Source organism: Chroicocephalus ridibundus, chromosome Z (assembly GCF_963924245.1).
Source record: "Chroicocephalus ridibundus chromosome Z, bChrRid1.1, whole genome shotgun sequence".
In the NCBI taxonomy this organism is placed as follows: domain Eukaryota; kingdom Metazoa; phylum Chordata; class Aves; order Charadriiformes; family Laridae; genus Chroicocephalus; species Chroicocephalus ridibundus.
This window is the reverse complement of record NC_086316.1, coordinates 41,427,756-41,450,453: the sequence shown is the minus strand read 5'-3', so window position 1 is coordinate 41,450,453 and position 22,698 is coordinate 41,427,756. Positions and strand designations below refer to the sequence as shown.

Genomic DNA, 22,698 nt, shown 5'->3' with positions numbered 1-22,698 from the left:
GAGTAGCACAAAATTTGAATGCAATTTTTTTAAGGGAGCAGCAAACAGCAATAAAAAAAAACCATCCAGAACCTTTTAGGGGATACTGTTTCCTAAATATTGCTTTGAGGAGACAGTGAAACTAACGTATAGAAAAATGAAAGGAATGAACATGTTATGAAACAGGGTACAGTTTCTTTCAAGTATTCTCTACCAGCTGCTTGCTGAACCATCTGTTGTTGCCTAAGCAGCTTCCTTCTGAATGGCTTTGCACTGAAGCAGAACTGCTCTCACTGTTGGACACAATCAGGTCAGGTCAGCACTCCCCCCAGCACCGAACCTGCTGCCTGTCACAGCTCCCCCCACCTCGATATTTCTTACTGGCCACCAGCTCCCAAGACAGTGCTGCATCTGTCAGGAGGCCCATTTTTCATAGTTTGCTTGCTATTCACACCAAGCAGTAAAGACCGCATTTCATTTTGTGCGGGATGCAATCAGAGATTCCCGTCAGATACTCCGAGAGGGTGACCATATGGCCAAGTTTATTCTGAAGCAGAAAAGGCTGGGAAAGAATGCTAAACAAATGACCAAACACACCCCACAACACAACCTTTATTTTCCATTTTTGGCTACTCCGATCACGCAGGTAATTTCATTTCGTTACCAAGCCCACCAGACTGCAACAATGGTCCGTTCTCCCTTTGAACCAGCAACTATGGGAGGCTGCCAAGACACACGGGAGGCTCTACCAGACCCCGCTGTCAGCCGGCACCTCCTCAGTTTCCCCCCGCAGCCGCCACCGGTGCCTTCAACCCCGGGCACAACAGGAACCCCCTCCCCGCGCAAGGGCAGCCCCCGGCCCCCAGGACCAGCCGGCACCGCACCACCGTCCCGCTGCATTTCCAAGGCCGCCCCTTCCTGCTGCATCTGCACAGGGAAACACACATCGCTGGGAGCCACTTTCATGATTTTGTTGCAAGCGGGATTAGCTGGATTAGGGGCTGATTCATAAGGACCCCCTGCGGCTGTGAGGAAGTTTCATCACAAGGTCAGTGTGGTGTGAACTATATTCTGTCAACACCACCACTCCTTATAGCCAACTACAAAAAATACAAAAGGCGGGGGGGGCCGGGGGGGGTAGGAATTGCAAGTGAAATATATGAATGAACAGTTTATGGCAACAAAGAGATTTACAGATTTCCCCATCAGCTGCTTAAAAAGATGTGTACCCTTCAACGCTGTGCTCCTTTAAAAGAATAAACCCGTATTAGTCATTTTTAATTTATAAAGAATTTGGTGGTTTAGGAGGTGGGAGGAACCTGGGGAATAAGTGTAGCAACCCACACACAAAACCACAGAGGAAATTTTGGCACTTAGTCTAAAACCAGTCATGCAGCTCAAAGATTGTTGCACTGTTGAGATTTTATTACATGTAACACTGTCACCTTCAAGACTATTTAATTCCTAGCCCCCTAAGTGCAGTAAGTAACAGAGACATTAAAAAAAAAAGTGGGTTGGAATGCAGAAAGGAGATGGTGAATTAAAGTTTTTTGGTTTTGCTCCTTAAACCATAATTATCAACCTCGTACTTCCCCCCTCAAAGATCGCCCTCACCCCATCGTAATGACATCGCTTTAAGACAGCAACATTTTTGTAGCCAGCATGATACAAAATAAAATCTATAGTGAAAGAGGGGGACTTTTGTTTCGCATGTGTGTGTGTAGTTTTTTGGGTTTGGGGTTTTTTTGGTTTTCCACTTTTTTTTTTTTTAAGAGCAGTCCCTCTTGCACAGAACCAGGCTGTTCAATCAAAGCCTTATCTGTTATATTTCTGTCCGTCTTTCTCCTCTGTTTAGCGCATTCACCAACAAGAGAAAAGGGGGTAGAGCAATGGAGGCTTTGACCTGCAGCTGTAACACAATACTTTCGCACAGCCCTGTCGACCCCTGACATAAATTTTACACCGCAGCTGGCATTTACACACTTAACATTACCATATGTATAGCCTACTCTGTGCTAATTATGCTAATCACCTGTCTAACTCTCTGCTGCGAAAAATGGTTGTATTTAGCAGTCCACTGCCTACCAATACAGCTTACTGTGTGGCTGAAATGTACATTCAGACGGCTCTGAATGGCAAGATTTTTCCACGTTGCTGGCTTCATTCAGGCCACAGAAAAATTTATTCAAGTCAACTGGTTTCGGTCCGCAACAAAAAAGTTACGAGAAAAAAGTGAGTGTGTTCCTGCCCTAACATTCTAAGTCTGCTTGCAAGCAAAATGATAAATCAATTGGTGTGGGAAACAAAAAGGGAGAAAGATTTCTTTTGCAAGCCATGTGAAACTGTAGCCTATTTAAAAAAAAAAAAAAAAAGAGGAAAAAAAGAAAAAAAGAATAAAAAAGGTCATCCTATTTCCCCAAATCTCTAGAAAGAGCAGTTAATAGATGTTTACGCCTGATCACAACTCCTTTAAGTTGATAGCTTTTATCTACAGTTGGAAGTCATACTAAACATGGTTTAGTTTTGTTTCTTGATCTTAATAATTTGCACCAGAATATCATATTTTCTATTATCCACCACTTAACCAGCCTCAGCTTCTAAACAGCAAGGGTTTCTTTTCTGAGTATGGGAAACCACTCAAGAAGTCAGTAGAATAAGACTGGTGTAAATAAATCAGAATCAGACCTGTATCGAGAGGCAAATAAGATAAATGCACAGGAAATACCCATTAGGAAAACTGGTACAAGAAAGTATCTTCTTCAAATATCTGTATACTTTTTTTTACCATTACAGACAAGGTAACTCAGGAAGAAAAATTTAAAGTGGTAATGGATAGGGTTGGTTTTTTTTTTTAATGTTATCGTAATGTTAGCAGGAAGAGAGAGGTTCAAATGAGTTCCTAAAGCTTATTTTTCTTCTGGTTATCTCACTGAGGAGATTACACTGAGATCTGCATTGGGATTACATTCCTGTAGCTATTTAAACACAGTTTATCACATACAAATAAGTCGCTATATAACCCCTTTCCCCTCTGCACACACCTAAGGAAGCTATGGCAATTCACAGATTTGCCAGATAACCCAAACGTAAATCTGATTACTGCATCACCCTTGGCAATTTCGTTTCAGGTCAGATTTGTGGAATCTCCTTTCAGCTAGTTTTAAGTGTTACGAAATGACACGTTCATACACAAAATGGAAAAATGTGCAAATAAACCTCCTGTATCCACGGCCGCATCTGAAGAAGATAAGCACACTGCAAAGTAAGTCATTGTTAATATACAGCAAAGGCTATTTAATTAAAAACAAGAACAGCTCAGCAATGTTTATACTCAGAAGGTACGGTAACATACCCAGTTTTTCCATTACACAGCATGAGGTCGAGAAGAACTCTATGCTTCTGCCTTCCCTACTTCCCATCCTTTGTCCACTCTGCTTCCATGTGCACGAGACTGCTGTTCACAATAAGGTAAAGTAACAGGTTTTGCCTGTCAGCAATGGCCTTTACTTTAGTATTTTACTCATTACATGCCCATTTGACTAAATTAAGCAGCCTCAGCCAAGACACATCTTACTTTCTGGCATCTCAGTTTCAATTATTATCTGCCAGTCTAAAGCACTAATTTATCTGTTTTCTTTCAGCTCCAAAATACTGGTTGTGCAGCCAAAAACACAAATAACACTACAACTACTGTGCTTATTTCAGAGCATGTGGATTTTTCCCTTTTCTTCTCTCTCTCTTTTTTTTTTTTTTTTTTTTTTTTTAACTAGGAGGTGGACCACCCTGCTCTCATGGCACAGAACACTATTTACATTGCAATACTTGACTGTGTAATACATCTGGCATTTTTGGGCAGGATTCCTGAGCTAGGGGCCAGAAGCCCTTAAGCAATGATTTAAGGGGGGAAAAAAAATCATACAACTTGACTTAACAGTGCTCATTTCTACTTTGCTGCACTTAGTTTTTGGTTACTGACTGAAAAGCAAAAATGCATCAAACTGGTAAACAAGAGAAGGCTGTTTCTTTTAATTTATCTCACTGTTAGTAAATGGAGACTGTATTACAGTTTAAGGGATCAGTTCCAACTTCAGGTATATGACTGTAGAACACTGCACATGTGCCTTAAAAACATCAGCTTTTTCTTGCACATGAACAAAATACAGATGTTTCAAATATACAATGATTACTTGTATATTTGAAGCTGGAATTAAGTTCAGTACAATTCTCTAAAGGAGCAGCACCTTTGCAGAAAGAATCAGGTTATGGTTCTGCCCATTCCCGTACCTCTTATATATTTTGCTCAAGCACTGAAATAACTAAGTTTTCCAAAACCAAGCAGAACTTAAAGCCAAGACATTCATTCTAAAAACCAAAATTAAAATTCTACACACATCAAAACATCTATATGGTCAGCAGTTTCCATAAAGGGCTTTTTTTACCTCATGAAACTACAGCTTCTGCCAAATTCAGGATGTTTATAGAAACTGAGGTGACACTGAATGAAAATAACAAGAGAAAAGACAGTAACGAGTAAATTGAATTTACAGATATTAAAGTTCATACAGAAAAAAAGGAATTAAGAAAAAATATTTTATTTTAAATTCTGAATTCAAAGTTACTCCTTGCAGCTCCACTCTATTTCTAGTACAAAGTAAAATGAAAAATTTTCCAAGTCAAAGCCACTCAATTAACAGCAAGGATGAATATTGTTTATCCTGTCCAGTATTCATCAGTCATATTTAGCACAGTCTAAGTGGATATTAAAATACCACAGATCATGCAAAACAGGGGCAAAACATTTTCCTGTTCTCCTTGATTCATAGGCACAGAAATAAAGTGGCCACTATAAGACAGCATGCATTTTCAGCGCAGAAATCATACTTTAAAGCACTGAGTTTCCTGTCATGAGGCACCATCTTGGGAATATCATGCTCCAGTAAAGCATCAACAGTAGAAAACCATACAGTTTCTGAAAGTTGTGTATCTTTTTATCTTTCTGAACTCTGACAGGGAACTACCCTAACTTACTGTAGAACTGTCACTTAGCCCTTAAGGAGCTTTACTGATTTCTTCAGGTTTTCCCAGGTAGACTAACTCACAAACATAAATGGGGAAAGCCCCCCTGCATAATACAAAGAAGGAGAGACTATAGAAATGAGAAGAACCAAAGGCGTACTGAAGATAAGTGATTGAGAAAATATATGTAACTGTATATATAGATATATATATAACTGTAGATATAAAGAAGAATGAACTTCTTCGTAGAATTCTGTACTCTGGCTGCTGCTAAACTCCAAAAAGAACAGTCAGAACTCTGTATGTCCATGCCATCATCTGTAAAGAGAAAAAAGCACTGTGCAAAGGCTGGAAGACTAAATTCAATATACAGGAGAAAATGCCTGACAGGGAACAGCCCCACAAGGTCTATTAACCAAAACACTGTTTTAACCAATCAGAATATTCTTAAAAAGCTAGCTGTGGGGCAGCAAACTTTACAAGCATGGTTTTACCTGAGTGCTCATAGGTTGATGTGCGTAATTCACTGCTAAGTTAAAAGGATTGTGCATAAAAGTCCATGACTGTCAAAAGGAGAGCAAGTTCCATTAGACACCAAAGTGAAAGCACTTGCAGACACATTAAAACTAGCATCCTAGTGGACACAGCTCCAACAGGTCATAGGGAGGTCAGCTTTGAAGGAGAAATCCAAATGAAATATAAACATGGCATTGTGGAAACCAGACAAATCTCCCATAGCTTTGTCCAGCCAGCACTAATCTAGGCATCAGCTGTGGTGCATAATCTAAACAAAGGGATCAGTCGGTTCATACATCTGGAAGCTGTCATATTTTGGAGCCTTCTAACAGTTATGTGTAACTGAAACATCCACTTGCATGCAACAGCCTTTAAATTTGTTGAGCAGTCAGGAACTGTTACACGCATACACTATGTAGTATTACTACTTTCTGGGGAACCACCACAAATGCTACTTAATAACAGGGCTTGGACCACCTCTTCCTACGGAAAAAATAAATCATGAAAATACATGGAGTCAGGGTGAGGAGCTAGAATTTTCCTTAATGCATTCTCTGTTGAAAGCAAGTTTGAGTACTCATGGCTTTTAGAGTTCATTCTTGTCTGAAACCAGTGTCTGCTGAGGAATAATGAGAAAAGGCGGCCCATTCCCCAAAAAAAAGAAAAAGAAAAAAAAGAAAAAGAGAGTCCACTTAGTAGGTAACAGCAGCTGGTAATAGACCTCAGACTACTCACTACCACCTCTACACAGCACCACAACTCCAGCAGCAGCCAGCCCTGCAGCTGAGCTAGCTCTTCTGCTTACCTACATTATCCCTGTTCCTGCTCAGCAATAGTGTCATGAAGACCAAAAACAAAGCAATATTGCTATCAACTGCTCTGCTTCACTCCAGGATTTCTGTACCGAAATCTCTAACCTCTCCAGAACTACCAAAATGCCTTCACACCCTGTTTGCAAGCAGCAACATCCCCAGAGTGCAAGATGACAGTCAAAGCTCAGAAGAGAGGAAGAGGGGAATGGTACTGCGAGGCCCTGCCCTGTTTAAATATACGTTTCAACAGAGAAGGAAACAGACCCTTCCAAACAAGGATCTGTAGGGCACAGACACTGGCAACAGTGTTTTAAGTTTGGAAGATTAATTTTCTGCAGCCTTGAGTAAATTAAACGCCTCCTAAATCCGAAAGGCAGAAGGACCCGTGCAAACAGGCACTTAGAGCCTAGGCAGGTGCCAGTTCTACAGGAGATCCTCCCTTTGCCCTTCCCAGAAGAGGTAGAGCAGGGGCACGCTGTTAGTGTGCTGCAGCTTTTTACATGGTAAAGGCCTGGCTACACTAAAGTCATTCCAAGTTCTGCCACTACATTCATTCATTAAGTGCAGGATTTCACCCTTTACCTTCTCAATGGCCATGTATAATACCTTCATTAAAACTCTTACAGAAGAAAAAAGGAATTTTTAACAGTGAAGCTGGAGGGTTTTTTTGAATGTATGAACTTTTCAGCAAGGAGCACCAACTCAGAGCAGTGATGCGGACACCTGTCAAGATCAAACTGTGAACAGAGACCACCAGTGATTTTGAATTTAATAGCAGGTCCCTGAAAGATAATAATCCAAAACCCACACCCATATAACTAAAACCTTTAAACATCTTTTCTTAACAACTTTCAATACACAGAAACAGAGGGAGTTCAAATTCACAGGAATGTAACATCTACTGTCCCAATGTTTTTATCCACAAACATCATGTAAAGCTTAAATATTAGAATTTGATGTTATTTTTCAAAACTGAAGCATGGACTGAAATACTCTTCCGTTTTGACCAGTAAACGTTAAGAAGACCATGTCGCCCAGATGACCATCCTTCAGCCATCATGTGGAAACAGCACTCCTACTTTCCCATTTGAGAAACCACATAATCAATAATCATACTTAATGCAAACAAAAGAGTGGACTGGGAAATTTTCCATATAGGCACCTTCTAATGAACTTCCATTACATACTGAGGGACACAACACAGTGCAAGTCAGTATTCAGAAGTAAGCAAGCTCTTATGTCACTGATCTATGTGAAACTAATGGATCTGGTGATGTGATCAACGACAGCCCCCCAGACTGTCACACAACCTACCAACACCCCACCTCAGATTCACCAGCAGAGTAACTTCTGCTCTTCTGCCATCTACGCTGTGTCAATGTGGTGATACAGGTGCAAGCACATCTAAAACAGTACTACTCCGCGGCTGTGCACAAATATGCACGTTTGTGGGTGAAGGAAATTATACCCGACGGGTCAATTCCTGCTAACTGTATTCAAACCAAACACGTTATTCCAGCCCAATCGCATAAATTTGTCTCCTTGAAACAACAAATCCACGAATATCTATTCCTTTACTATTCTTTTTTGTTTCTCCAAAGAATACTAGTGCAAAGTTAACTGATGCCTTAGGCAGAATTTAAGAAAAACTTTCCTCTCCACCTGCACTTGATCTTGCTGGGTTAAGCAAACTGACAATCTATGGAAATCATACTGGTTCCTGTATCACTCACACGCTTTCCTCATTTTCACCTCATTCGTACATTGCACAGGCAGATTAACATGTCTTAAGATGGGTCAGCCACAAATACTAGAGTAACTTGATTTTTGTCCCGTTAGAGTGAAAGGAAACAGTACTACACATAGTTCAAAACTTCACTTGTAAACATTCTGATGCACGGACTCAGTCCTAATTCACTTAAAATTAGAACACGCTCACTCTGTTGCCAGTACCAAACCTACTATGTGGCTACTGAGGCATTTTGTTTTCCCTGCAGGATATTCTATCCCTGCCTGTATCACCCACCCTCTTCCTTCAAACTGGCTAGAGCTTTGTTAGCTTTGTGAAGAGGGCTACTTAAAGAGGGAACGGTTTGACTGAGCTACAGCTCGTTCAAAAAGTGCAGAAATCAAGAAAAGGAGGAAAGAACACCATGATCTTCAACCTCTTAAAGAAGGAAAAAGTAATGAAGAAAGTGAGGGGAAAAAAATCCCAAGACACTGGTGACATGAATTATCAAGGTACAAGACTGGACCATCTCTCCCCTTACGAGCTGCTCCAATTAATGCCACTCAAGGCACTGCAGTAGCCAAATTTCAAGCCCCGCTTAACAGAACCTTCTCTGGAGCCACAAAACTAACTTCTTTCAGAAGCAGAGGCTGTGAATTTACATGTGTGACTGCTGTTCACACACAGGGTCTTAGAGTGCCTATTAGAGTGGTAGCAAAAAACATGACCAGTTATGGGCATGATTTCTTTTCCATCCACAGTACTTTCTAGTTATGAATGGATGTTTCTAAAAGCACATCTGTGTCCAACAAAATTCAGTCACACAGGAAATCAATGCAAAGCCTTTTTTGTTCTCTCAAGGGCACACGATGTATAAAGATGCTAAACAGTCTCCACAACTCCAGTATGCATGGACACCCACATACAGCAGTTCAACTAAAGCTGAATGGCTGTGGATAACAGGACTGCCATTAAAATGCCAGCCCGAGGAACTAAAACAAGCATCCTCCAGTAGCAAGGTACGCACAAGGGCATGACAGATCTGCTGATGGGCTGAGGGGAAACAGGTATATGTCTCAGTCAAAGACGACAACGAGCCAGACTACAAGACAGGAGCACAGATTGAGAGCACACTGTAAGACACATAGTAGTAACTGAAGTGCTCTGAACAGCAGCCAGACGAAGATTGTGTTTTCAAAAAAAAAAAAAAAAAAAATTTGAAAAAAGCTACTCTACAACACTTTGTGCCAAGACACAAGCTGAGAGGAAAGCCACTTTGGTATCAGGAGCCTCAGAGAAGGCCAAGAGTGCTGGCACAAATTCTGAAGGAGGAAGACTACTACAGAAAAACTGAAAGAATGATGTTTTGGAGATCTGTTTTTCTTTTTCTCTCTTTCAAAGTTTGCCTACCAGGTGGGTTTCTAAACTTCTTATGTAAATATTTCAGCCATAATAGCTTCAGGCCCAGACTACTAATCATTTATCTTGGAATGTGCATGGTCTTAAAACTCATTCAAACTTCACTTCACTATTTTTAATTAATTGTGTTATGGTTTTAAAGCAACCATTTACTTCCAGAAACTTCAGTGCTGTATTACGTTCCATGCTTCATGGTATTCAGAAATACGCCACACAAAATCAGTCTCTTTATGTAAATACTGCCAATTTACTCAGCAGTAGTAACTGTAAAAAGCTTCAGCAGCAAATCAAAACTGTTACTTGACATATATTTCAAGTAACCTACCATATTTGGCCAACATTGCCCAGTTCATTCAAACTCTCAGTAAACAAAAGATAAAAAATAAGACCGCTATTGAAATAAACAGGGCACTGCTTCTACTAAAAGAAACCTTGATCTAAAGGGTCCCTTAGTAGAATAGCCTCTGTGGAGTGTAGTTTAAAACCTGTGAGGACCAGGTGCACACAAGCACAGAAAAATGAGTTTGGTCACTGCTTTTCACTTTTATATAAGAACGGCAGCATTTTCCATACCACGTCTTTCAATACCTGTTTCATCTCAAATTCTCACTCTGTACTTCTGTCTATAGTGTCACAACAGAAATATGTGATTACTATTTGGTTTGTTTATTTGTTTAACACCCGGGTTCATGAGCAGAACATCTAGAGAACCTCTATCAAGAAAGCACATTCTAGCAGGCTCTTTTATGTAGATCATCATGTAGTGCTAAAACAGGAAGACTAGAGGTCAATTTAAATGAAATCCAGAATACTGTATTTCATCTTAATCACCAAGTCTTTTGTTTGCAATCTAGAAACACAACAGTTTCTCACTGCAAAGTTTTAATACTTTTTTTACATTATTTAACTCTGATGAAAACTAAACGGATGTGAAATTACATCAGTCAACTCTGTACAACCAGCTCCATTATGAATCCATCTCAGCCACAAAAACCACAGAGATCAATTTCAACTATATTTTATACCAGAGACTTTCTCCCCTCCCCCCTCCATGAAGCAATAATGACATGAGAAGAGGTCAGTGCAGCAACTAACTGGCTATTTTGCAAATCATATTTTTTCCTTGAGAATTGCATTTTTACTGCTAGGACAATCATACAGGCATCGTCAGCAAGTAGATCCTTGGTATTACACGGCCCAAAAAGCTGGTGGCATTAATGGGATGGGATCACCCTTCCAAGTAAGTGAACCCCAGTAATATCAGGATAATAAACTTCAGGGAAGCGTCCTGGATGGAACTATAATCACGTACTATTTACCACACAGACATAGAAAAGCAGAGAAAAAATACATATAAGAAAAAGTTGACAAAAGAAACTTTGCCGCAACAACCTCATAAAGACTTTTAAAAAAAAGAAGTGGGAAAAAAAAGAGTGTTCACAATCATTTGTATTAGTATTTAAGGTACACAGGACCTAGTGACCACCACAGACCCTGAATGCACATCTCTGACTATGGATGGAATCCTGCACTGCCTGTTGGCAGCTGGCAGCAGATCTTGTCATATTTTGGGCTCTTAGAGCAAAAAAAGTTCTTGAACTACACGGACCAAAACAGGTTCAGTCAGTAACACCTTATTTTCCAAAACAGAAAAACCAATACTGCCTAACTGACCCATGAACCTCATCCTGACCCCAATATGGCTGTCATCTGCCACGATGGAATCTGGTCCTCTATGCTCTAATTCATCCACAGGGCAGGACAGACCACCTTCATAACAGCCGCCAACTTTATTTGCACTCAGCACCAGCTTTTCCACACAGACACATACAGAGAGCTATTTAGCAATGACTATTTATGCAGCCTTCCATATTAACTTTTATAAGCCAAATTCTGCTGCAAGCGACTTTGACATAAACCCAGAGTAACTACTGCAGTCAAGGAACTCTGTTTTCAGCTAACTGGGGAATGTGACGCTAAGTAAACAGTATTTTCCCCCAGGAAAAAAAAAATAAAGAAAAAGAAAAAACGCCAAAAAACCAACCCCCCCGGCAGCCTGGAGCCGTGCCTCTCCGAGCAGGGTGGCCGCCCCACTCCCCGAGAGACACTCGGGGCCTGTGAGGGGGGCGCCGGCGGCACCGCTCTGCCCACCCCGCAACCCCCGACCTTTTCCCCCGGGGTGGAGGAGGTGTAGGTGGGTGTCTGCTTCCACAGGCCGCCCGCGAAGCCCTGGCCCCCCGGCACGGCTCCTCTCCAGCACCGAGTCCGCCTGCCGGCGCCTTCGGGCTCGGCCCGGAGGAGGCTCGCCCCGGGCACAGGCCGCTATCGGCGCCCGCGGCCGGCCAGGCCCCGCTTCGCCTCGGCAGACTTTTTTTCCTGTTGCTGTTGTTGCACTCTCCCTCCTCTTCCCCCCCCCCCTTTTTTTTTTTTTTACCTCGACACCAACGCTCCCCCCCACAGTTGAAAGCTGTCCAAAAAACAGGACCACACACACAGGCGCCCGCCCCCTCCCCCCGAGCCGCGGGCGCTCGCACTCTCAAAATGGCGGAGGGGCGCCTCCCGGCAGCGCCGCCGCCCCCCACCACCCACGGGGACGCGGAGACCCGTCCCCCGCAGCCCTCTCGCACGGAGACGGCAGACCGAAGGCCGGGGCGGCTGGCGGCGGCCAGGGCCCCGGCGCACCCCCTCCGCGGAGCGCGCGTCCTGCCGCCGAAGCTCCCATTTCCCCCCCACGGCCGGCGGAGAAGTGGTAGGCGCCACCCGCGGCCGCGCGCGCCCCGGCCCTAGGCCCGCCGCTCGGCTCGACAACCGCCCGCCCAACCGCCCCGCCGGCGGCCCGGCCCTCCCCGGAGCGCGGAGCGGGCCCGCCGGGCGAGCGGGCTTTACCCGGCCGGGGAGAAGGAGATGGGGCGGCGGAAACAAAAGAGGCGGGGGGGACACCCCGGACTTACCTTCCACCCACAGCTCCTCCACGTTTGTCTCGAGGTTAGCTGCCCGTAATCCTACAGCGAATGCCCCAAATATGAGAAGGCCGACAACCAAGAACTTCCCGCAGTTTTTCTGAATGTAACAGCCCAGTTTAAACAACAGTCTCTGAAACTTCGCTCGCAGCCACAGCGGCGCTCTCCGGCCCGTCGCCTTCCCCTGCAAGGCAAGAAGAGGTCAGTGGCCAAGGGGCCGCTGCAGGCTGCTGGATGCATGCCTCCTTGCCCAGGGACAGGTGGGGAGAGCCCCCCCCACCCCTACCACCAGCAAGGCCACACGTGCCCCTTGGGGCGCCTTCCCACAGGGGGAGAGGCCCCCAAGCTGTCCCACAAGCAAGGCCACTCGTGCCCCTTGGGGCACCTTCCCACGCACAGTGTTCCCAGGAGTGAGGACCGAGCATCCTGGGCAGCTCAGGCAGACATCCCCCCAGCAGGGCCATCGCCCCATGGCCCTGCCAAGTGGCCACCCTCGGGTGCATGCACAGGCAGACAAGAAGTACCGGCTGGTAGCCATCCTCGCCCCAGACCAATGCAAGGGTTGGGGATGATGCCATGGCATCTGAGCCCCGCAGCCCCGCCAGTGCTGCCCACCAGGCTTCTCCTGGCGTTCGGGGCACCACCAGCAGCTCGGGCTGCAAAGCATTCGTGGAGGGAAGACTGGCAGCACCAGGGCAGAAGTAACCACTTCCAATGAACCTCAACAGGCACGAGAAAAAGTCCCTTTTCCTGCTCTCCTCAGACCTCTGGAGGGCTGGGGGGAAGTGGGGGGACACCGGGTGGTGACGGAAAGCTAGTCGGTAGCAGTTTGCTGCCGTTTCCCCCCCCGCTCCCAGACCCTAGCAGGAGTTTGGTGCTGAGGCAGGACCCACGTGGTGAGCAACGTTGTAAGATCAGAAGTAATTCATTTCCATAGAGTTTGGAGACGCTGTGTGATCTGAATTAGGAAGCAGAGCAGCCATCTGTAAGTTACGACAATATTTGTGAACGGAAGAGGGCAGCCACATGGATTTTACCCCCCCACACCACCTCCTCCTTTCCCCCTTCTTTACAAAGCCTAGAAATCCACTCCCTGAAGTGAAACCATCCCTGCAGCAAGGCAGCTTTCCGAGGTTGTTTACTTTGAACATTTTTTTGGCCGGCCGGAGATTGGCGGCCGGGCCCGTCCCTCCGCCCCGCCCGGGCCGGGCCGGGCTTGCGGGGCTCTGCGGCACCTCCAGCCCTTCCCCGCCAACAATACCGTACCCCCGCCGCTCCGCCGGCACCGGCGCGGCACAGCTACGGTGGCAGTTTGTTTGCGGCCCTCGCTTCCCCTGCGACCGCCCGGGGAAGAAAACTGCCGCGGGCTTCCTCTGCGCTGGGGGGACGGCGGACCCCCTCTCCGAGGGCAGTCGCCGTGCCGGCGCTCGGCGGGGAACTCCACAAAAGCACAACTTCTGCCAAGAAAGCGGCCGCCCGCCTTCTCCCGCGTCTCCCGGCCGGGTGCGAGTGTTGCCGAGGGCGCTGCGAGGGGATGGAAAGGCGAGAGGAAGCGGAGGGGGAGCTGGCCGGGGGAAGGCCGGCAGGGAGCCGCGGCTGTCTCGGGAAACTTAGCCGGCGGAGCGCTGCGCTAGTAGGCAGCAGGGCAGGCTGCTGCGAGAAGGGAGGGAAGGAGGGCACTCTCTCCCGCACTGAAGAGTCACAGACGTCCCTCTTCTTTTTTCCCAGCATTTTATTGGTGGCCGTTTCATTTCCATCTCCTCCTTCCACCCCCGCGAGAAAACACGCCACCCCCCTCCTCCCCCGCCGAAAACCAGCACTAGCGCGTATCTCTGGAAAAAAGAGTGAGAAGATTGAATGCACCTTTGAGATCTGCTCCAAGGCGAAAGCCGCATCGCAGTAGCTTGGCCGCTGCAGATACTCCCGGTCGGGCGCCGCGGCGCGCCGATTCCCTCCGGTCCTTCGCCGCCTCCCGCCGCCGTTCCTCGCCACCCGGCCGGGGTGGCCGCCGCCGCCGCCGCCCGCGCTGCTGCTGGTCTCCGGCTCCGACGCGTTACCGGGCGAGGCCATGTTGCCGCCGCCGGCGGGACGGGGGAGCTGCCGCTGGCGCTGCCGCGGCGGGGCCCGGGGGCCCGGGGGCGCGGCGGGGCCGCGGGGGGCTGGTGGCGCTGCGGGCCGCGGGCTGCTGCTGCGGGGGCTGCCGCCGCCGCTGCTGGGGCTGGGGCTGGCGGGGCTGCTGCGGCGCGGCCGCCTCACGCGGGGCGCGGGGCGGCGGGTGCCGCCGCGGCCGCTCCGGCCGAGTCGCTCCCCGCGCCTCCCATTGCCACATCGCGCGCGGACCCCGAGCTGCAGGCGGCCGCTCCCCGCGCCCGGCGAGGGCGGGCGGGCGGGCGGGCGCGACCCCCGGGCCCCCCCGGCTGCCGCCGCGCTTTCCTCCGCTCCCGTTGAAATCGCCTCCTCCGGCCGCCGCTGCCTCCGAGAAGCCGCTGTCCGCGGCGGGGCTCAGCGACGGCGGCGCGGCGGCGGCGCGGCGGGCCGCGGCGGCTGCTGCTGCTGCTCTGCCTGGCCGCGCTGCACCATCCTGCCTCAGCGCCGGGGTGCTTCCCGCGGGCCGCGGGGCCGGCGGGGCTCGGCTGTCGGCCCCGCCGCGGCGGCGGGCGGGCGGCTGCCTGGCGCTCTCCCCCGGCGTGTGCGCGGCAGCAGCGAGCTGCAGCCCCTGGGCTCAAGAGATGAGATGAAGAAGAAAAAAAGGACTCTCTCCATTTGGATAAAGAGGAGGAGGGGTGGAGGGGGGGGGGGGGGGGGAGTATGAGAGGAGAGAGAGCGAGAGAGGGAGAGGGGAAAAAAAAAAAAAAAAAAAAGTTGAAAGCCCGCCCCCGGGGCTGTCAGATGGCTTGGGTTTCTGCGAGGCGATTGGCTCGGGGAGGGCAGAAATTACTCAGCAAACATGACTATTATTAGCTGCTTAGCAACAGCTCACCAAAGTAGAGAGACCACCCAGGCCGGCAACCCTTGTGTGTGCATCTCCAGCTTCAGGGGGAGCCTTAAAGAGATCCAGCCTTCTTTGCATGCAATACTTCCATTAAGGAATGCCTTCCCCCCCTTTCTTCTTAGTTTTCTTTTCAAGAAAGTTTTCACCCTCCTTTTTTTTTTTTTCGCCCCCCGTCCGGGACGCTTGCAGACAAATACACGCGCGGAACTTTCTCGAGATCGAAATGCAGAAATATATTTTTCCCTTTTAAAAAAGAGAGGGAACCGGGGGGAAAGCAGCATTAAACGATTTCTAAAGCCCTTAAAAGAAAATCCTTTTAGAGGCACCTTGGCCTCAAGCTGCAACAAATACTGGGAGGTCCGAGCTGAATTCCCAGGCTTGCAGAAATAATGACAGGGTGGTGGATACTGCAGTAGAAAGTGCCAGATTTTTCTCCTTCTCTCTTTCTTTTTTAACTAAAGAGGAGACTTAGTTCCTTGCAAGAAAACCACTCCATCCAGTTAGAAAAATACAATGAAAACTTAACACTTGAGGGATTTAACGCTGCGCGGTAGCTAGCCTGTTTCAACTTAGGGCTCATTCTTTAACTGAAACCCGAGGAAGGCCAATTTTAATATGTTTTTAGTGTAAAAGTCCACGAAACGCAGCCTGCCTGGCCGCTCTAAACACTTCTTGAACTATACGCGATTGTTTACTTTTTTGGCACCGCTTCTCCCCGTCTCTGTTCATTGAGAATCGGCCATTAATTGCTGCCGTTACAGCTGCGCGCGTTCCCTCCGGCCCCGGGGCTCCGCACCCCGGCCCCCAGCACCGCTCCCCGCGGAGGCTCCGGGCCCCAGCGGACCTCCGTGCGCGCTGGCGCGGAAGGCCGCGGGAAACCCGCCCCGCCGCTCCGCGCCTGGCCCGGGGAGGCGCTTCGGGGGGGTGCTGCCCCCCAGCAGGGCGGCTGCTGCCCGCCCGTGGCGGAGCGCGGCTGTAAGGCGCGCCCGCTCTGCGTTCATTTGGGGGCGGGGGGAGAAATACAGAGGAAAAAGAGGGGAGTGTGGGGACTCCAGGTGCGAGGGGCAGCCCGGGAGCCCCCTGCCCGCTGCGGTGTCCCGCCCGCCAAGCCCGCGGGCACCGCGCACCTTTCCCTTCTGCCCCGCCACACGTGTGCCCGGAGCAGCGGTCGTGGGCAAAGCCCCCGCGGCCGGGTCGGCGAGCGCCGGCGGCGGGGCCGCCTCAGCCGGGCTGCCAGACACACAGCCCCGGCGCCGGCAGCGGGAGCTGACAGCGCCCCGGGGGGAGCGGGCTGCGCACCGCACCGCCCTGCACGGCCTGTGCGGAGGTTCTCTGCATGAAACTACCTAGAGGCACACACGGACGGGGGCATTCCAGGGTTACAGCTGCCGGTGAGGGGGTCCTTTTTCCTTTCCTCCCCGTCCCACCTAGTTTTTCCCACACTGGGAAACCTGCCTCCATAAAGGCCTGGCCCCGTGCTCTGCACGGGGCTGCCTCCGGGAAAGCTGCTGGGAGCAGCAAGCCGTGGTGCACGCAGATGTAGAAGTGGAGAAGGAAACCTAAAGAGGTTGTTGATGGAGGCTGTTTTCTGTTAGGGGCTGAAACCCGCATCTGGGAGGCAGTTGCCCACCTCCAATTCAAGTTTCTGCTTGGGAAAGTGACTGTCCATCTTGCTAGGAGCTGATGTGCCACTGCTCCTGCTCCCTCTCAACCTTACCGGGTCTGATGAGGTGGCAGGGCTGGGGGATGGCGAAAGAAGGGGTGGGTGGAGAGGCGTTTTGGTTCAGCCTCCCAGCAGGCTCCAAAAACAGGGAAGAGTGTTCCTTCAAGCACCTTGAGCCCCCAGAGCTGCCCTGCCTGCCTCCTGCCTGCTCGGCTTCAACACAATAGCCCAGCGCCCATCAGTCCTTGCTCCTAGTTCCAAAACTCAGTCTGAAAACTCAAATTTAACAAGCGCTATCCTAATCCCGCCTCTCTCTCTGTGGTCTGGAGGGATTTATTTTTTTTTTAAGCATACACAAGAGATGAATTACTGCAGGGATCTAATTGGCCTTGTTTCTGAATATTTTTTTTTCCTTAAGGAAGAAGTGTCAGTGTAAAAGTCTCCACTTGGGTGGTCAGAGCAGTGTCTGCCCCCAGTTTGCCTCATAGCTGATGCCTGCATGCTACATTCCTGGTGATAATGTTGTTCCTAATCAATCTGCCCTTATTTACATTTGTAAGCACTGCTGGCTGTGATATGCATGCCCTGTGTGTGCAACTGCTCCTCCACACCAAGGACTTTTTTCCATCTTCAGCCACTCTCAGGGATCCCACAGATTTCTTATCTCAGACTTGCTCTATGATGAAGGCCTGGGAAGGTGTCTCCTTGCGTAAAGTGTCTGCAGTCTGCAACCTTTTATACCTGGTCCTCCCGACTCCTGCAAAGCCAGGGCTGCTGTACAAGAATCTCAGGGTCTGGGCCATAGCGGCTTCATTTTGTAATGCTCTGACACTTACTTAGGTCACCTTTGTGCTCGTAACCCTGAATACCGCAGAGCTTCATACTTCCTGCAGCCAGATGAGGGATCAAATCCAATAGAGGTTAACAATCGCTAACAGGTATTTACACTGTTTTTACTTTAACACATTTTTTTGAGTTGCTCATCGCCTGTGGACACACCAGCAAGAGCACTGCACTGCTGGAGCATCTCATCACCTTAATAAATGACACAGAAATGAAGTGACAGCACTTTGGCTTCCTTTTGTAGGGGCTACAAGAGAGCTGACCATGGCAGAAGAAGGACTTGTGGGAAAATAGCCCGATTTTGACTATCCCCTCAAATTTTTGCCTCTCACACACGTTTTCATTGGGCTAGGGTCTACCTGGGCCCCAAGCTCCACACGCAGGTCTGACACTGGCTTTGGCATCAGACAAGGCCACAGGGCAGCGACTTCTAATGGGTTTCGCAGGGCAGCCTGAGCTTCTGCGCTTCCACTGGCAGCGTCCCGCCGGCGGGCGGGCGGGGGCTGCAGCGCGGGGAGCCGCTCCGCAGGGCAGCGCCACCGCGCAGCGCCCGCGCCTGGGGAAGGAGGCGGCGGAGGCACCGAGCTAGCGCACTGCCCCTCCTCAGCCCTGGAAGAAAGGGAACTGCTCGAGCCAACTTGTCAAAATAATGCGGCTAATTACCCCTGATCTCCTTTAATGGAAAGCTGCTCTGCACGCCACAAAGGAGCAAATGAGGGATCTACAGCACCAACCCAGGAGCGCTGGCATTTTCTTCCGCGGAGGGCTGCGGGGAAATGTGCCTTCGGAGGAGCCTCCGAGGCTTCTGTGCTCCTGCCGCGCAGCAGCGGACTCCCAGGGGGGAAGCAGAGCGACCGGGGAGCTGCAGAGGACAGCGGCGGGAGCAGCAGCCTTCTCCCTCCGAAAGCTGGAAGGACATCCCAGCTCTCGCAGACCCTGTCACATTCGGCGAGGGGCTTTAGCGCTATAAACCCAAGTCGTCTTCAAAACAGATTATTTTCCTGGAAAAATGCCCTGCCACTTGCAGGACTTTAATGTGCATAGAGAGGGGAAAGTTATACAGAACAGTTTTTAGCCAGTCCGGACAACACCAGGTCTGTGTAAAGATATAGCTCAAGTCTTACATTTGGCAGAAAGCAGAGCATTCATTTTCATGATCTCTGCCATCGTGTCTTGCAGAAAAAAAAGCTGAGCGACACGATCTCTTTGACCCACTGCTGGAGCAACAAATTTATTAGAGATATAGGCGTGAGAAATGAAAAGGAAGTAAAACAATTCAGGCTCATTGTATGTCTTTCTTTCATACTGCTAATCCGGTTTACACATCACGCCTACATGTCTCAATAGGGCTTTATACACTGTGGCAAAGGCAGAACAAAATAAAAGGTGTGTGTGTGTGTGTGAGTGCGTGCGTGTGTGTGCATGTGTGTGTGAAATAAGGATAAAAACAGAGAAGTCCAAGACATTTTAATTCAGAGTGGTCTCCCAGTTTTATATCTGCCGGCTCTTGAAAGCAAATAGATTTTAAAGGATTCCTCCTCCTCCCCCTCCCTCCTCAGCCCTGACATTTCTCAACAATACTACCTCCTGTCCAGATACAGTGTCGGATTATAATCCAAACACACAATGACCCTAATAGCCCTAACCAGAAATTAGATACACCTATCAGACTGGTGCCGAAACATTGTGAGACCCTCTGACCAGAACTAGTAAATGCTATCTGGTTAGGAGCTGGCAGATACCCACCTTGGCTCCAACGTTTCTTTTAAAACCACGCGACAACAGCAGACGTCTCCCCCATTCCCCTCCCCACTTTTGCCGGCCTCCCCCTCCCCCCGATCTACCTCCAACACTGGGGCTAAGGTGGCGGCCAGGGGGAGATCTGTCATGGAGCATCCTCTGGCCTCCAGTCCCTGGGAGCAGTGGGACAACATGCACAAGACTGAAGACAGCAGTGCTGTACCAGTCCCGATGATGTCAGGTACCAACCGCATACAGAGTCCAATACTGGAGCTGGAGGTGAAGCCACAATTCAACTTAACCTAAGGCACACCACGTATTTCACTGTTGTGGTTAGGGAGTGACTGTCCCTCCTTTTCCATACAGCTACATGCTTTCAGCAGCTTCCACTGATCGTGGGCATTCATGCTGAGATGCAAAGAGAGGGAAAGGGCTCCTCAGTGCACCTCGTTTAAGAAGCCCTATTTAGCTTTCCCGAGGAGAAAGACGATGCAAACTGCATCTTCCCCGCGGCCCCTGTCCTACAGGGGGAGCCTGGCCCGAGAGGGGTTTCTGCTCCCCGCACGGCAGGTTGTTTGGACCGCAGCGCACGCAGGTGCCGACATGCTGAGTCCGGGCACCCCTTTGCCGTCCTCTGCGGGACTGCACGGAGTCATCGCAGGAGCGACTTCCCATCAGCGGCGGGTCCCCCCCGCACCTCCCCACCGCCGCCTCCGAGCCACAGCATCGCCAAGGCGCGGGCAGCCGGCCGGGCGAGGGGCAGAGCAGCCTCCGGCCCCGGGGGAGCTCCAACGCCCCCTGCCCCCGCCGGCCCCTGCCCGGCCGTGCCCCGCGGCGCCGGCCGCCCCGGCGGGCGACAACCGCAGCCCCGGACCACCGGCACGGCGGAGGCCCCGGGCCCGCGGCGTAGCCCCGTTCCTCGGCGGCTGGAGGGAGGCTTCCCCGCCTTTCCCGCCCCGTCGCCAGCCCCGGGCCCCCTTCGCCAGCGGCCCCGGCGGGGGCCCGCGCAGCCCCTCCAACACTGCCCCGGCCCCCGGCTCCCGCCCGGGCCTTGCCCGCCGGGTCCCGCCGCCCCCGCCCCGCTGCCGCTCCGCCGTGGCCCCCCGGGGCCTGCACGTACCATCGCTGCCCTTGCCGGAGCCGCTCCTGGGGAGCCGTGCTGGAGGGCTGGGTGCGCCCTCATTGACTGGCGCTGGCGGCTTTAATGGGACATCAGCGTTTGCTTCCTCTGTCCTTCTGTTTTCTCTTTTTCTCTTTTTCTTTCTTCCTTTCCTTCTTTCCTTCTTTCTTTCTTTCCTTCTTTCTTCCCTTCTTTCTTCCTCCTTTTAGTTCCTTCCTTCCTTCCTTTCTTCCTTCCTTCTTCCCTTCCGTCCTTCCCTCCCTCTCCCTGTCTCTTTTCCTTCTCCTCCTCCTCCTTTTTTTTTTTTCTTTTACCCCAAAGGAACTGAAAGTGTAAAAAAATAACCCTCCTAGGTTGCAGGCATTCTGCAGAGTGCTGGAAAGCCTCACAATTACATGCCTGTTTCTATTAAGCAGCTCCATCGTCCTCCATGTGGGTGGTCTGGCTCTCAATAGGCAGGACCTGTCAGGGTCACGTGACGAACCCGCAAACGTTACCCCTTTACAATAAACTTCGGGGGGTGGGGTTGGTGGGGGAAACAAAAATCAAAAAAGCGAAGGAAGGGAAAGCCCTGTGCCACCGTTTCGCACCCCGGCCCCGGCCCCGAGGCTCCCCCGCGGCGTAGCAGAGAGCTGGGCTCTCCTTCAGCCTCTCCCTTCCCTCCCGTCTCCCACCTTGGCTTTCAAGAGGAGGCAAGAGTGTAAAAGGTGCCAGGTGGCGGACGGCCGTTTCCTTGTCAAAAGAAATATATAGCTGGATGTGTAGGGCGGGGAGAGAGGAGCAGAGTTTTCTTCTGCAGAGTGCCCTGTGCTGCACCTGATTCAGTATGTTTGGTTCTGAGAGGTTTATGCCCATCCTGCTCGTTTTTGCTAGAGGTCACTAGAAAGTCAGCTTTCAGGTGGTGAAGCAGCACAAAGCAAGAAAGTTAGCTGCAGCGGATAATACCTCAATGTTACTGGGTAACAGCGCAGCGATTTTTTTTTTTAAAGCGACATTTTCTTCAATAGTTACACAGAGGATATGAACACTACAGAAATTTACTACTACCTTTTTAGGATCTTGTGGTGACTGCGTATCATTACAGGATCTAAGATAAGTGATTTCAAGTGTCGCTTCCAGATAAGGCACAGTGCAAGCAATAAATGGCGTGTTTTGGAACACGTCACAGATTGTTTATTGGAAGATCCTTTTTCTCTAGTCAGTCACATTTGATTTGCTATTGGATTTGGTAAATCCACAACATATTTTGAGAATAAAATATATTCCATATTGCTGTAGTCTTGTGTCCAAGTTGCCTAGATATTTCTGTTTGCAATACATTTAGAATGCACATTTGCGTGCTTCATGGTTGGGTTGAGTGATTTCACACGACTTTTTTGGATACCCTTTAGCCATGTTTTATCTATATTGCTCCTGTTAGAGAATTCCACTAATAGAAAATAATGTGTATCTTACAGTAATATATGTTCCCTATCAAGAGTATAAACACATTATATAAGAAAAACTGTTAGGAAACATCTCACGATCAGGTTGCATTAAACAGCCTAACTCCACACATATTCTTATCTGCATAAAACCAAGCTAGGCATCAAAATCATGAGCAAGAAGGATATTTTGCCTACAAAACTGTTATTATTTTTACACGACAGAGGGGCTTGTGTCAATGATAAAGACTTGGAAGAGCATGGGAAAAGACATTTTCCAGGTTCTTTAAAGAGTACATGAAAAACATACATCACTTTTTATAGCCTCACTGATCAATCACAGTTAGATTACTGAAGCAACACAGACAGCAGGGGTAGAGGGTGCCTAGATGTCATGGTTGTAATCCTCCAGTCAGTCCTCCCACGCAATACATTCAATCTTAAATTTTCCAGAGAAACTCATCATAACTCCTGATAAGAAGTTC

General features: G+C 49.4%; 1 protein-coding gene across 5 annotated transcripts in view; it reads right to left on the bottom strand.

Annotated features, from left to right (window-relative positions):
- The window catches only part of PTCH1 (patched 1), a 75,144-nt gene extending 54,241 nt beyond the window's left edge, over positions 1–20,903 (bottom strand). For 2 of the 5 annotated variants that reach the window (XR_010069046.1, XM_063319944.1), the window contains exons 1-2: positions 14,295–15,208; positions 12,423–12,615 (exon numbers count right to left, since the gene is read on the bottom strand). Coding sequence is in view for 3 of the 5 variants with exons in the window: in XM_063319944.1 (XP_063176014.1) it covers positions 12,423–12,615; positions 14,295–14,501 (400 nt within the window). In the remaining 2 variants the exon portion in view is untranslated. Of the gene's footprint in view, positions 1–3,331; positions 3,434–4,418; positions 4,440–11,905; positions 11,962–12,422; positions 12,616–14,294; positions 15,209–20,789 lie in introns of those variants that run through there. The other 3 variants (XM_063319945.1, XM_063319946.1, XM_063319947.1) reach the window with 3 other exon arrangements.
- Between the last annotated feature and the right edge of the window lie 1,795 nt (positions 20,904–22,698).